The sequence below is a fragment of the Haliotis rubra genome, unplaced genomic scaffold (genome assembly GCF_003918875.1).
Source record: "Haliotis rubra isolate DU_JTF1 unplaced genomic scaffold, ASM391887v1 Scf143, whole genome shotgun sequence".
Taxonomy (NCBI): domain Eukaryota; kingdom Metazoa; phylum Mollusca; class Gastropoda; order Lepetellida; family Haliotidae; genus Haliotis; species Haliotis rubra.
The window spans coordinates 167,633-183,465 of record NW_025765370.1 but is presented as its reverse complement, the minus strand read 5'-3'; the positions used below and the strand labels follow the sequence as shown (position 1 = coordinate 183,465).

The 15,833-nt window shown below is 39.3% G+C and overlaps 1 protein-coding gene across 1 annotated transcript in view; it reads right to left on the bottom strand.

Moving 5' to 3' along the window:
- LOC124269257 (RING finger protein 17-like) overlaps positions 1–15,833 on the bottom strand; it is an 89,837-nt gene that overhangs the window by 63,553 nt on the left and 10,451 nt on the right. The window contains exons 5-11 of the mRNA XM_046704268.1: positions 15,513–15,601; positions 13,495–13,559; positions 12,137–12,281; positions 3,916–3,996; positions 3,377–3,477; positions 2,802–2,868; positions 2,604–2,652 (exon numbers count right to left, since the gene is read on the bottom strand). Coding sequence (XP_046560224.1) covers positions 2,604–2,652; positions 2,802–2,868; positions 3,377–3,477; positions 3,916–3,996; positions 12,137–12,281; positions 13,495–13,559; positions 15,513–15,601 — 597 coding nt within the window. The remainder of the gene's footprint in view (positions 1–2,603; positions 2,653–2,801; positions 2,869–3,376; positions 3,478–3,915; positions 3,997–12,136; positions 12,282–13,494; positions 13,560–15,512; positions 15,602–15,833) is intronic.

Genomic DNA, 15,833 nt, shown 5'->3' with positions numbered 1-15,833 from the left:
ATGACAGCGCTCATCCAGAAAGATATTGTTGTTCTTGAGACTTCTGCTGATGTCTCTGAAGATAACGGGATGAACAGGCGCTTGAATTTTCGTCTCCTTGTTTTAGTCTTTTGAAGATATATCTTCAGGGCTCTGACCGGACACAAGGATAGGTCCTGCATATCCTCTGGTCCGGGGATTGTGGATAGCGCTGGTACGTGGAACTGTCTATCTGGTTGACCAGGTAGTTGGTTCTTGGCAATAAAGTCCCATCTAAGTCCTAGATGTACTGCAGCATGTTGACCCCTGTCGAATCTAGTTCGACCAAAGTCCAGCGCATGTATCTCTGACATTCAAGCTGCCGTGGCTAGTGCAAGCAGGAACAGAGTCTTCTGTGTAAGCAACTCGAAGGTAGTCTGATCTAAAGGTTCGTAGGCATCACTCGTGAGATGACGTAGAATTACATTCAGATCCCAGGCCGGAGCTCCGAATTTCTTTTGCTGGTCCTCCAGTTTAAAAGATCTCAGCAGAGCAAGTAATACAGCAAGGCATCTCACAAGAGTGTGGGCACTTTCCATTGTGATGTGCTTCCTAATCGTCCCAATGAGTCTGAGATGGTAATAGCAGGTATGACACAACTTATCCACATGCGAATCTAGAGACAGGCCCGAATCAATATAAGCACCAAGATCTTTTATCAAAGCTGATGGTGTGATGTTAACTGAACCAATCTTCACACTATCGATGTTCAATTGCTCCAAGCTCTTTGGTTTCCCAACAAGGAGAACCTCTGTTTTAGTGTCATTCAGTTTTAGTTTTCTGCCCGTCATCCATGTCTTGATTTCCAAAGTACAATTCTCAATCTCTTTCAACATTGATTGGGCATTATTTGGCGTGAACTTTGTCAGGAGTTGGTTGTCATCTGCATCGGAAAAGTGTGGTATTAAAAATTTGTCACTGATCAGAGAGAGTTGGTTGATGTAAATCAGGAAGAGCACTGGGCCTAGAACAGATCCCTGTGGAACACCACATGACAGAGTACTCTTCTGTGAGATGCTGCCCGACACTGTGACTGACTGGTGTCTAGCAGACAGGTATGAAGAGAACCAGGCCAGTGCTTGTCCGCCGATTCCAGAGTGATGTTCAAGAATGTGGAGAAGAATCTTGTGGTCCACAGTGTCAAATGCCGCACTCAGATCTAAGAGTGTCAGAATTGCCACGTCACCTCTATCAACCAGGCATCTTAGGTCATTTACCACTCTTAGAAGGAGAGTTTCGGTAGAGTGGTGTGGGCGGTAAGCTGATTGGTACTCGTCTAAGATGCTGTTGCTTGACAAGTGATCCATCAACCTCTTGGTAGCTGCTCTCTCGATAAGTTTGGAGAGAAAAGTCAGATTAGAAACCTCTTGAATAAGGGTTCCTCCAAGTATAAAATCTTGTTCACGTATTCCCATTGTGGATAATATAAGCCAGCATGACGAAGGAGGCTGTCGAGACGTATGTCTATATGGATTTTGAAGAATTACCGATGTTGAATCTAGTTGATAGGATATAAAATCCTAACCCCCACGCTGAGTGACGAGTGTTAATAATATCATCTGTACGTACGTTCAAGGATTCTTGACGGCGTTGTTAACCTTAAGCCCTTTACAAAGGTCGCCTTGAGGTTCTCCAGTACTTGAGATATATCGGCTTCATAGGTGATATCATATTGGAAACAAAGTCATCAGCGTATATGCAGTACGTCTCTGTTGGGTTGAAGTGAATGAGTGAACGACAATATCTGCAGGCCATCTGCTTCCGTATGGGCGAAAAGGGAGAGAGTGACAAGTAAGGCTGGTCACAAGACTGTTTACGCGGGAAAAGAGAGGTAACTCGTGGGTGAGTGTATTTTTACGTCCACTTCGGGAACTTCAAGGGATTCAAGTGTGCCACTACCATTCACAAGAGAAAGGGAGATAAGCAAAAGATCACGAGTCAGGATAAGAAAAAATGAACAAATTTGAAAGAACAATTCATCTGACAATTACTTAAAGTCCAACTTGATTTTTACAGATTAAGTCCAAATTGTTTCCATGGAAATCATTAAAAATATAAATGCCAAAAATCTGCAAATAGCAAAAGGCACTTCAAGATCTAATGAATATATCTGCCAAGTCTTGTAGAAAGATACTGAACAGTTTTCATGTTGTGCTCCGGAAACTAAGCCTACCCCTCCCTTTTGAGTCCAAAACATTTCCATGGAAACCAAGAAAAATAAAAATGACAAAAATATGTAAATAGCAAATGGCATCACTTTAGAATCTGTTTGATATATCTACCAATTTTTGTTGAAAAATATTGAGTGGTTTTTGAGTTATGCTCCAGAAATAAAATGATTATGGATGGAAGGAAGGCGAGACGAGGCATCGACTATATCCCCGCACATTACATGCCGGGGGATAGTAATGGGCAATCATTTCAGCCTGCTTATAGCAAGTTATACACAAAACACATGAGCAACCTTTCTCATCAAACACCAATCACTTTTGGGGGTTTTTTTTGGGTATATTGTATCTGCATGTCATTATTAAAAGAAAGTAGTGTTTCTCAGTCACATCAGTTCTGAATATGAATATAGGTACCTTTTATAGAAGAGTCAAGCTTTTTCTTCTCATTCAGCATCTCTGATTTCTGGAAAATAACACCTGCTTATAAACTTCTTGAATGGATAAGGCAACAAAAACTTAGCGATATTTTAGATGTAATAAGGCAAGTTCAGTGTTGAAATCTTTGTTCTAAAGGGTAACTTGGAGCACCCAAAAGAAAGAAAGAAAACTCACCATTTCTATAAGAGGAGCTACTCCATCCTGATACACAGTGAACACCTCCCCCATTAGCTCAGCCTCCCTGTAACATCAGAAGCAGGGGAATATGGCTCAACATAATTCTAAAACTGTTTCAGAACTTCAGAAACTGAACGACATATATACTCATGGAAACGAATAAAACTGACCGACTGAGTTTGGTTTTACGCCGCTTTTAGCAATATTCCAGCAACATCACGGCGGGGGACACCAGAAATGGGCTTCACACATAGTACCCATGTGGGGATTCGAACCTGGGTCTTCGGCGTGACGAGCCAACGCTCTAACCATTAGGCTACCCCACCGCCCCCGTTAGATAAAAGAAGCGAAAGTGAGTTATGATCGAAGCCTTGTGATTGGTACGCTCAACTTCCCAGGGTAGACACCTAATTGGATAAAAAGCCAGCAAAGGGAGTTAATAAAATTATCGAGCTGTAGATGTATCCAAGGTACTGGTAGAGATTTATCAGAAGGTATAGCCTGGAGATTATATTATTGAGGATGATGGCAACACTGAAACATACAGCACCAACGAAGTGCTCACATCATACCTCACTTGTAATGCTGCATGTAATGTCTGGAAATGCATTCTGATGGAATCAATGACAGCGGAGGTTTCACTCTTCACAGATGGTACAGACTGTGACAATATCTGAAAAAAAACAACATGACACTTGCAGTGAAACCTTGGGAAACAATCAAAGATATATGACATTCTCTGAAAATGCAGTTAGTGGAATATCAATACATAATCAATGGAGAAGATACCTCAAACAAAGATCATTGTATCAAAAAATAACTGAAGAGAAATAACTGAAAAAAGAAATAGTTTGGGAGCACAACTACCCATATTGAGCTTCCACTCCATCTGTTCAGCAAACTCTATTACTGATTCCAAATAATAACACAAAATAATAGATATCTATAGAATCAATGTCTATGAAGTTCATTTTACTAGCATTTCAAGAAAAGAAAATTTGGCATTCTATCTGAAATTACCCATCCTTCGGATAGAATATGAAATACAACCTTAAATACATCCCACCCTACACACAGAATGCAACTGTGCCCTTTCTAGTTCCCAGTTTACCTTATCTGCCTTGTTCAGCTTCTTCACAACCTGTGATGCAAACTGTAACGCAGGCTCCATGTCTCCAAGCAGCATCTTATTCTACAAATTGCATACAATTCTGTAGGGATGGGTATTGCACAGAATTTTCATATTGCGATATATTGCGATGCTAAAGCATGTATTGCAATATATTGCATGAAGTATTTTTAAACAAAAACTACTTATAAATTTAATCGAAGTTACTGCTTGATTAATAGAGCAAAAAACACAACAAAAATCACTATGCTTGATTAAGCTTTTTACCAAGCATTGTCACTAAGGTGACATAATCCCCCCGCCACAAATTATCAAATCAAACTTAAAAAGTAATGAAAGTTTAAGATGAAGTTAAATGTCAACAAAAACATGACCAGTCAACCTCTCTTGATATCTTCTCTTTAGTTGTTCAAACTCACTAATATCTTCAAGACTGACTTTGACCTTGACATGAATGTCATAGTGTATGAAATATGCAAAAATGGTACTAAAGAAATTGCTTATTGAAAAACATTCAAGGGAAGTCTTGAAAGTCTATGAAGAAAATCCAATGAATTCAGGTTAACATGCTGAAATCTTCAAAGTGATCCGGTGAGTGTTTTTTGCGATATCTTGCTGACTATCTTAACATGCAATTTAAATGCTGAAATCTTTAATGTGTCACTGTGACCTTGAAAATTAAGTGAAGGTCACCAACATCGACAATGTAATTTTTGGAGTAAAATTGATATTTTATACTTATCCTGACTCATGCTCTTTTTGCTTGTCTTCTTCTTCTTGCGAACATAGTGGAACACTTGTATCTCCCTAATTGAAGCTCCCTTCAATTTAAAATCACTAATTAGTATTCACCACGAGTTACCTCCCTTTCCCTGGCTGGCGGGGAGAGAGAGCCACCCTCTACCCATGTGCCTCACTCTCTCCTCATATACTGAGCCCAACATTTGAATTTACAGGAAATCCAAAGTGTTATTTGGGGAGGATGGGAGGGCTGACCTCATGAGTCAGGATAAGTATAAAATATCAATTTTACTCCAAAATTACATATTTTTCCTTATCCTGACTCATGCTCTTGCTTGTAGCATCCTACGGAGCGGAGGTGGGAATATCTAATACTTTGGATTTTTAATAATTAGTGATTTGAACTGTGATGATTGTAATAACCCTATGGGAACTTCATAAAGGCACTGAACTGATGAATTCCTGCTGCTAACTTATCAGCTGCCATATAAAGGTTATTACCATGTACTTATTATGATAAAGTATATATAACATTAATACAATGCTTAAGACTAATAGACTTAAGCTTGTTAATATGCTAGTATAAACTCCTTAGAGTTTGTTAGCTAAAATACTTTAAGATATAACATAGTACTAAGCTTAAGATATGATTAAACTTAAGCTAATTATATAATAGCAAACTCTTTAGAGTTTGTTAGTTAATATACTTATATGATATAGATATAATGCTGAGCTTAAGATATGAATAAGCTTTAGCTACATATATAATAGCAAAAACTCTGTAGAGTTTGTTAGCTAATATATTTTTATAATATGAGTATAGTACTGTGCTTAAGCTATAATTAACTTAAGCTACATATATAATAGCCAAACTCTGTAGAGTTTGTTAGCTATATATATTTTTATAATATTAGTATAGTACTGAGCTTAAGATATAATTAACTTAAGCTACATATATATAGCAAAACTCTGTAGGGTTTTGTTAGCTATATATATTTTACAATATGAGTATAGTAGTGTGCTTAAGATATAATTAACTTAAGCTACATATATAATAGCAAAACTCCGTAGAGTTTGTTAGCTAATATATTTTACAATATGAGTATAGTAGTGTGCTTAAGATATAATGAACTTAAGCTACATATATAATAGCAAAACTCCGTAGAGTTTGTTAGCTAATATATTTTACAATATGAGTATAGTATTGTGCTTAAGATATTATTAACTTAAGCTACATATATAATAGCCAAAAACTCTGTAGAGTTTATTAGCTAATATGTTTATAGTGTAACCATAGTACTAAGCTTAAGATAAGATTAGACTTAAGCTAAATGTATATAGCAAAATAAACTCCTTAGAGTTTATTAACTAATATACTTTTATGTTAAAAACATAGTACTGAGCTTAAGTTATGATGAAACTTAAGCTATATATATATAATAACAAAACTCCGTCGAGGTTTTGTTAGCTAATCTGCTATAATGTAAACATACTGCTTAAGATATGATGAAAACTTAAGCTAATTGTATATAAGTGAAAACAACCCTTTAGAGTTTGTTAGCTATGATATAAACCTAGTATTGAGCTTATGAAGGAAAACTTAAGCTACATATATAATAGCAAGAACTCCGTAGAGTTTGTTAGCTAATACATGTTATAATGTAACCATAAAGCTTAAAATATGATGAAACTTAAGCGAAATATATAATAGCAAAACCCTCTTTTAGAGTTTTGATAGCTAATATACCTATATGATATAAACATAGTACTGAGCTTAAGATATGAATAAGCTTAAGTTACATATATAATAGCTAAAACTCTGTAGAGTTTGTTAGCTAATACATGTTATAATATAACCATATTGCTTAGAAATATGATGATACTTAAGCCAAATAGCAAAAACTCTTTAGAGTTTGTTAGCTAATCTACTTATATGATATAAACATAGTACTAAGCTTAAGATATGAATAAGCTTAAGCTACCTATATAATAGCAAAACTCCTTAGAGTTTGTTAGCCAATATATTTTAATAATATGAGTATAGTACTATGCTTAAGGTATAATTAGCTTAAGTTACCTATATAATAGTAAAACTCCGTAGAGTTTGTTAGCTTAATTAACTTAAGCTATGTATAAAATAGCCAAAAACTCTGTAGAGTTTGTTAGCTAATGCATTTATCATGTAACCATAGTATTACTCTTAAGATATGAATAACTTAAGGTAAATATATATAATAACAAACTCTGTAGAGTTGTTAACTTATATATTGTATGATGTAATAATCATAGTACTGTGATGATAAAAGGAACTTAAGTAAATTATATATAGCATGAAGCTATTTAGTATTGTTATAAGATAAGTAAAATCTGTTAGATTGACTTATCTTCTCGAGAACTGTCAGCTGTTGTGCGAGGACCATGGGATCGAATTGGTGTATACCTGAGGCGTCCTCGGTGGTGATATCTCTCAGATAATGGTTTGCAACCACCATATCAGTTTCAGAAATAAACCCTCCATTATTTCAATCACATTTGTGTAGAACAATTGTAGAAGTTAAGCTATAATATCATGAGTATTAAGCTCATGGAGGGTCGGAATAGGTCCATCGCATATGCGCGTAGTATGACAGTTCTGATCAAATGGAGATATAGTACATGAGACTTCACTCTCGTAAGTTGATGATAGAGGAAATAATCTGTTGCATTTTTTTCCTCCTGTTTGGTTTGGTGGAGATAAATTTACAGTGCTCTTGCTGGCCATCTTGATAGAATCATCGTATCATGGGGTCCAAGTATGTCATCAAGCGTGTTCATAAACCTCACTTGTGAGGTGTTGGAACACTATATTCATATCCCCAGGTTGAAGTGAAATTTCCGTTTTATTCTCCAAACAGAAGTTTAGTAGGTTTACTAACCATCTAGTTGTGTTAGTAAGCTTGATGAAATTCAGCTGTAGTCTGAAAGCTGTGGATTTAGATCCACTTGTATCTTTCGTCTAGGTAATTAAGCTCTGCGAAGTCCTTGGCGATGTAGGTGCACAACCAGGTGTGTCTGTCCTCGTTGAACTTTATGTAAAATCGCCTGACTGCCGATCCCTCGTCTTAACTTGACAGGGGAGGTCTCTATGAAGAAAGGCAGTCTAATCATGAATGTTCAGGTTAACTGGACTGTAATGAGGCTTGCTCGTTCACTGATATATAGTTGTCACTTGTGACGTAAGTCTTGAACTGTGAATAGAGATCGACCTCTGTGTAGGTCGTTGTCCCTCATGGTCCAATCAGAACAAGGCATTTTGATTCTGTATAATACCAGCTGTGATGTCACGGTGTAGCGGGAAAAAACCCACCTTGAATAAATTCTTGTAAATTCGTTGATATTAGCATAAGCGTCGGTCTTCACGTAGCTTCGAAGTTATCCAGTGACCACGTGTTTGAGGGTTAATGGTAACAGCTTGAAACCTCGGTATGAAATATCTCGCTCTGTAATTTTATGCTGGGTAGGTTATTTTCCTGGTTGTCGTGAAAATAATTTCAGTTTTGAATATAATTCCGACTTCCTTATATATAAGGGTATAAACAACTTGCAAGTTGTGAGCTTGTAGACTGTATACATGAATGTATCGTCATAATTGTAGAATTAGCGTTGAACTTGTTGTACATATTTCTTCTCAGAAACTTTGGCGATTAAGAGTTATACTGGCTGTAACAAGGCTGCTGTTCAATTTCGATATTGAATTGTCTGCAGATATGCGTAATGGTCGCATGTAGATAATCGTATCGTCGTCGAGTTGTATATTAGCAATTTATCACGGAATAGTTGATTTCTGTGAAGATCTATGAAATGTCGTTGACTAATAATACAGCGGCGTTCTGTGTTGTAAATAGCCTGAGCAATTATCTTGGCGTAGGCTTATAGGCGGCATCTGGCATACAGTTGATAATCAACTTATGCGGCGTCTTGAAACGGACTGGCAGTAGCTATATATGGCGAGTGGCTAGTATATGGAAACCTTGGAGGAGACTTCCTCGGTGAGCGCCCGGAGACTTAGCGAAGTTCTCGAAGTATCCCTTCTAGATCTTCTGGGTGAAGTAGACTTGGAGCCACTTAGCCTTAGCGACCATCAGCGAAGGTGTCGAATCAAAAGCCGATTAGTATATATATATATATATATATATAATATATATATGGCTTGCTTGCCGTGAACAGCCTCTGTGTTTAACAGGATGTGGGATCGTGGCGCTTGCCTAAATAGGGGCGCATGGATCATCTTATCATATTCAGAAGTGGGTATTCACGAAGTCTGGTGATAAGTGTCTAATTGATCGTTCTAGATCTATTTAGGCCAGCGAACATCACGTCTCGTCATGGATTCAACAGAACCAATATCACGATTGTAGTTCTTATACTTGATATCGATGATCAACTTGTCTATGGGTTGATCTTCGGAGACTTGTGAGGAGCGTTGATAGTTTTGAAGCTCTTGTATAGTCCCTCGATGTCCTTCTAGATGATGATGATCTGGATTCAGGTGTCGCCGCGCATGCCTTAGCGAAGCTTCCTCTGCGTCGGTCGGAGCGGCGATATGACTCAGCGAAGGCTTCCGTGATGTCTGATGGTCGAGTCCACATCTAGGGATGAAACGCGCATAAGGTGATGATCTATCCTGCCTTAGCGAAGTCGCCAGCGAAGGCTGTACTATCTAGGTTCTTTCGCCAGCGAAGGCTGTACATCTAGGTCCTTTCGCCCGCGCGAAGGCCGCCAGCGAAGAGCTGTACATCTAGGTCGCCGTCAAGGTGGTCCGTGACTTCCCAGCGAAGGTGACATCGTCCTGGCTGCTCGTTGGCGGGGGTGCCTCTGGGGTGCTGTCACGTTGGAGCCTTCCCGGCGAAAACTTCGGACCCTGCTACGCAGATATTGGTCCTCCATGATGTTCATAATTTGTCGCATCATGTCTTCTGGGATGGTCTGCGGCGAGTGCGTCGGTGCTTTATCTGCGGTGTTAATGGAGGGTCCACGGAAAATCGTCCGACATCAGTGTAGAGGCATCAGGCTGCATGGTGATCTCTGCTGATGTCGTTGTAGCTATCACCGGTCGTTTCTTGTGGCGTCGTCGGGGATGATGATCAGCTGATCATCGTAGAGTCAGGTCATCGGCTGGAACAATCTCGGTTGAAAGTCCTAGTAGACCGTTGATTTTCCCTCAGAGGTCGGCGCTGCCCTGGGTGTCGCGGCGTCTGCGTTGAGTGTTGGTAATGATGGGACCCTCAGGGCGATCATCGCATATCTGCGTTGGTACATCAGGCTGCATGCTGATCTGTGCCGACATCGGTCAATCTTTGATGTACATCGGTATGATGACCGGCTGATCATCATACAGGCCCAAAACGATGGGAGCGGTCACCGGTTGTTGAGATGTAGTAGAAAAACCCTCTAGTCTTCTGCTGCGGCGATGGGATGTCTGGGGAAGCAGGATGCTTCTTGGAGATGGCGGACTCGTCCACACCTCTCCACCACTCTAGCGGAACACCACCGCGGGAGAGTCGACCAACAGCAGTAGACTGGCGAGGGTTTCGGTGTATCAGTCATACTAGACTCTGCATCACAGCGACCTATCTGCTGCAATGCGTGCCAAGCGCCAAAGTAAATATTAATAAAAGGTAGAATTGGATAAATTAGTACGCAACTGCAATGTGAATATAATAAACATGGCGCCGTACATCATATTAAAGGCGGATCAGCAGCAGCATAAAAAGCGTAATCTGCAATAGTACAGAATTTTCATCAGCGTAATCCACTGAAACAAACCACGGCGTCCGTGAATAAACTGTAGAAAAGCGACTAAATATCAATATATAATCGTTGAAGGATACTAGCTAAACCTCTATAGATGTCTATCACGAGGGTAACTAACTAAATATAATTCAAAGGATATAGTGTGTTAGGAGACACAGAGCTCTCGCGTCCAGCTCACTGGAAGAAGAAGAAGAGTGAGGCACATGGGTAGAGGTGAAGCCCTCGTTCAGCTTGTGGAAAGGAGGTAACTTCGTGGTGAATACTAATTAGTGATTTTAAATTGAAGGGGCTTCAATTAGGGAGATACAAGTGTTCCACTATGTTGCAAGAAGAAGAAGACAAGCAAAAGAGCATGAGTCAGGATAAGGAAAAATGGCGGAGACACCTTTCTTACAACACAGCCTATACCTTGTTACACTGCTAACAGCACATAAGCTGGGTATGGTCTTATGCCACATTTAGCATTCCAGCAATATCCCGACGGAGACACCTTTCTTACAATACAGCCTATACCTTGTTACACTGCTAACAGCACATAAGCTGGGTATGGTCTTATGCCACATTTAGCATTCCAGCAATATCCCGACGGAGACACCTTTCTTACAATACAGCCTATACCTTGTTACACTGCTAACAGCACATAAGCTGGGTATGGTCTTACGCCACATTTAGCATTCCTGCAATATCCCGACGGAGACACCTTTCTTACAATACAGCCTATACCTTGTTACACTGCTAACAGCACATAAGCAAGTGAGTATGGTCTTATGCCACATTTAGCATTCCTGCAATATCCCGACGGAGACACCTTTCTTACAATACAGCCTATACCTTGTTACACTGCTAACAGCACATAAGCTGGGTATGGTCTTACGCCCCATTTAGCATTCCTGCAATATCCCGACGGAGACATATTTCTTACAACACAGCTTATACCTTGTTACACTGCTAACAGCACATAAGCTGGGTATGGTCTTACGCCCCATTTAGCATTCCTGCAATATCCCAAAGGGGACACCTAAATTGAGCTTCCTCTTAATGATCAAGCAAATGTTTACATTTTGTCTAGCCGTCGTAAAATCGTGGCACTATAACATATTATCTGTAATTGGGTAATCATTTACTTCTGGATATACACTACCCATCAAAAGTTTAGACTCACTTAAAACACTCACTATATCTTATGTATACATATATAATTTCTCCACTAACTTGGGGGAACTAACTGCATAGCTTATCCAGGTGAATTGCACGAGGATCATGCCTTAAATTGGTGTAAAGTTTTCTTAAGAATTCGCCAATTTTCACTGAGTTTATGAATTTATTGAACTCATGACAACAATCTATTCCATGTTACGAATTTGTTTTACAATACATCAGTTCAAGTGGAAACAGTGCCTTTAAACTGAATGGAATATTTTGTAAAATCTAGTTTAGAACAGCTGACTGAAGTAAGTGGCTACATTTACACAAGTGAGTCTAAACTTTTGATGGGTAGTATATAAACAAGGAGGTGTTTAGGGAATCGGAATCGAGCTTACTGGCACTGGCAGCTTACACAGGCCTTGCAATCCCTATAGCTTTGTCCTGTGATACATACATATATCTAATACACATATAACACTCCTACTTTCATATTCACCAGGTGATATGAAACATAAGCACACACCTTTTCTTCCATAGAGGTGATTGAGTGTTCCTTGTGGTCGCCCATGATCACACACCGGGAACATATAGCTGTATCGTCGTCATCACAGAAATACTCTATAGGCTTGCCATGGAGCTTACATAGTGGGGAGATGTCCTCGAACAGGCTGGCAACATAGCGAACATAATATACCATACAGTGTTCACGAATAGCGTCTGACCCTCTGACAAATCCAGCAGATTCGCCAACGGTCAGACAGAAGTCTACAACCCGCTGGCCCCAGTGTCTGACTGTATATTTCACAATGACTTTGACTGAAGTTGTTTTATGTGACATGTGACACTTGTTTGCTGTTTATAAATCTTATGTTTGTTAATAATTTCAATACCAATTATAAAAAATATTAAATCTGAAATGTGTGTTTAATTTTATTCCATGGGTCCTGTGCATTTTCAATGGGTCAGACAGACATCTGAAACTTACAGGACCCAATGTCCTGTGACTTTGAAACACCATTCGTGAACACTGCCATATAGGCTTGCCATGGAGCTTACATAGTGGGGAGATGTTCTCGGACAGGCTGGCAACATAGGGAACATAATATACCATATAGACTTGCCATGGAACTTACATAATGGGGAGATGTCCTCGAACAGGCTGGCAACATAGGGAACATAATGTACTATATATGCTTGCAATGGAGCTTACATAGTGGGGAGATGTCCTCGAACAGGCTGGCAACATAGGGAACATAATATACCATATAGGCTTGCCATGGAGCTTACATAGTGGGGAGATGTCCTCGAACAGGCTGGCAACATAGGGAACATAATATACCATATAGGCTTGCCATGGAGCTTACATAGTGGGGAGATGTCCTCAAACAGGCTGGCAACATAGGGAACATAATATACCATATAGGCTTGCCATGTAGCTTACATAATGGGGATATCTTGGGCTGGCAACATGGCAAATGCATTATTCTCTATAGGCTTGCCATGTAGCTTACATAACGGGAAGACATCCTCGAACAGGCTGGCAACACTGGGAACATAATATACTCTATAGGCTTGACATGTAGCTTACATAGTGGGGGATATGTCCTCAAACATGTAGCTTAAATAGATTACATAATGGGAACACATCTTCAAAAGGGCTTGCAACATAAGGAATATATTATTTTCTATAGGCTTGCCACGTACCTTACACAAAAGAGAAAATGTTCTGAAGCAACACAGAAACCATGAAGAAAAATTTCTGGATTGCATATAGAATATATCTTGCTTATCTTAGCATTTCCAATGGAATATTTACTTATGCTTGTGTTTCTTACTTAGCTTTATGTTCTGTCCTTCAAGCATACCAAACAAATTTCATACCAGTTGTCATCATCAGCGAGTCTTGCCGCCTGGTGCTGTTTCAGAGTATTGGATAAGGAGTGTACCTACAAGACAATCATCACTACATGGAGTTCTCTTTCATACATTGCTGATTCAGCTGAAATCTCATTATCATACATTATTAGATGTTTTCATAGATACAAGCAGTGTTCATTCTACAATGCAGATTAAATGTGTTTATTTTATTTAGGACAAGAATTGTAAATGACAGGCTGCAGGTGAAAGCGTGGCTTCATACCTAAATTCATCTAGCAATGTCAAACACATGTAACAAACATTTGACGACCTAGCACAGCGTTTATGTCGGCAATGCAAAGTTTGAACATGTCATGTTAAGAAGAAGAATTAACCAAACAGTGCAACACCTTCAGGTATTTGATTTGCACTTCATGCAAGTAATCATCAAATTAATGGCGGTTGCAAAAATTTGCAGCAGTCGGGTTTTTTCAATTAAATTTTTTTACAGAAATTGACAACTTATGCGACAATTCAAACAAGCATAAATTTGTATCATTAACTTCCATTCACGGCCTCGAAGATCAGAGATGCAAACAATAGCAGCTTATAACTGCTCTGCAGTCAATATGTGCCTAGTGTAATGTCTGACAGTTTGCTCAAAGAAAATATCTCTTGGTATATTTATTCTTGATCCTGCCATTTTTAAAGACAACCTGATGTTTTGGCTGCTCCTGTGCCCGGTTTGCACTAGCTTTTAGGCAACTAGAATGAACACTGCTTGAAAACATAACTCATGTCACTATCACTACATCTCCCACAATAAAAATACTTTCCTTATCCAAATACTTTGAATATTTTAATGAAACATTGTTCCACACACAATAACATCCATAGTAAGCACAACTATCTGGACCATTTTACTCTTCAGCTATCAAGATTAAATTAAATATATGAAATATTAGTATGCAACAATAAGCAAAACGGCAAAACAATTCCATGGCAGTCTTTCTGAACTGACCACAAAATTAACCTGTGCAGAAACCCTCCTGCACATGAAGTTTATCACAAGAAATAACATAACATTCTGAACACAATACTGTAGCTTATGATTCATTGCAGCCATCTCACTGAGGCCATGAAGAAAGGGTGTTAAATTCTGGAAAACCATTAGCACATGTTGCTCTGTACTAAATTAAATAATTTGTAAGAGATTCAGAGGCAGTTGGCTAGCCAAACTATGCTATCCTTTTGTTTATGTCTCCACAAGCCCAAAAATATTCAATGTCCACTAAAGGAGTACTGCTTACCGACCTAATAAGAGCCTTGGCTGGGTCTGTGTTGCCTTTTGTGCTGAATTAGGTCACTCGTTTGCATTGCTGTATACAGTGTCTGAGTGTGAAGGCGCTATATGGCAGACTGACTGACTGAGTTTGGTTTTACGACCGCTTTTAGCAATATTCCAGCAACATCACGGCGGGGGACACCAGAAATGGGCTTCACACATTGTACCCATGTGGGGATTCGAACCCGGTCTTGTGCGCTGAAGGATAACCACTAGGCTACTGGACCCACAGTCTGCAATTGGGAAGTTCATACTGATGCTACAGTAATATTTGAACTCACTTGTGTGTGAAGGATTACACACGCAGTCTGTGGAGTTCATATTTCTGATATATTTCTTTGTGTGAACTGACTTCAATGTGTTTTTCTGTATGTACACACAATGCACGCCAGGTTTTACATTTCCACCTAAATAAAATTAAATATATTGAAGGCATTTTTTCTGATCCTGACTCACAGCTGGACTTTTTGTAATGTTTACAATGCAGATATTCTGTAGTCCAGGTGCAGGACTATCTAACAAGCCATCAATATGACAGTCAAGACAGTGCTGAATGAATCACAGCTACACAAAATGGTAACGTAGATTTTCAATGGAGTATGAGTAACCTTACCAGTGAGACAAAACGACATGCTAGGGCTGCATGTTAGCCTTCACTACGCTATACCTGTCTACACTGGAAGCCACATCCCCGTACCTTGTCAAAGCAGAGGCCACACATCACACAGTCACATTTCACACATTTACATGTGGCTCTGTTAAGCCTGCACTCACAGCAAACACGGCCTGCAACACAGATAATGAGCATACTCAATTACAGCAGATTGGTTGTTTCACTGGTGTTTAACGCCGCACTCAGCAATATTCCAGCTATATTGCGGTGGTCTGTAAATAATCGAGTCTGGACCAGATAATCCAATGATCAACAGCATGAGCATCAATCTACGCAATAGGGATACGAGACATGTGTTAACCAAGTCAGCGAGCCTGACCACCCTATCCCATTAATCGCCTCCTA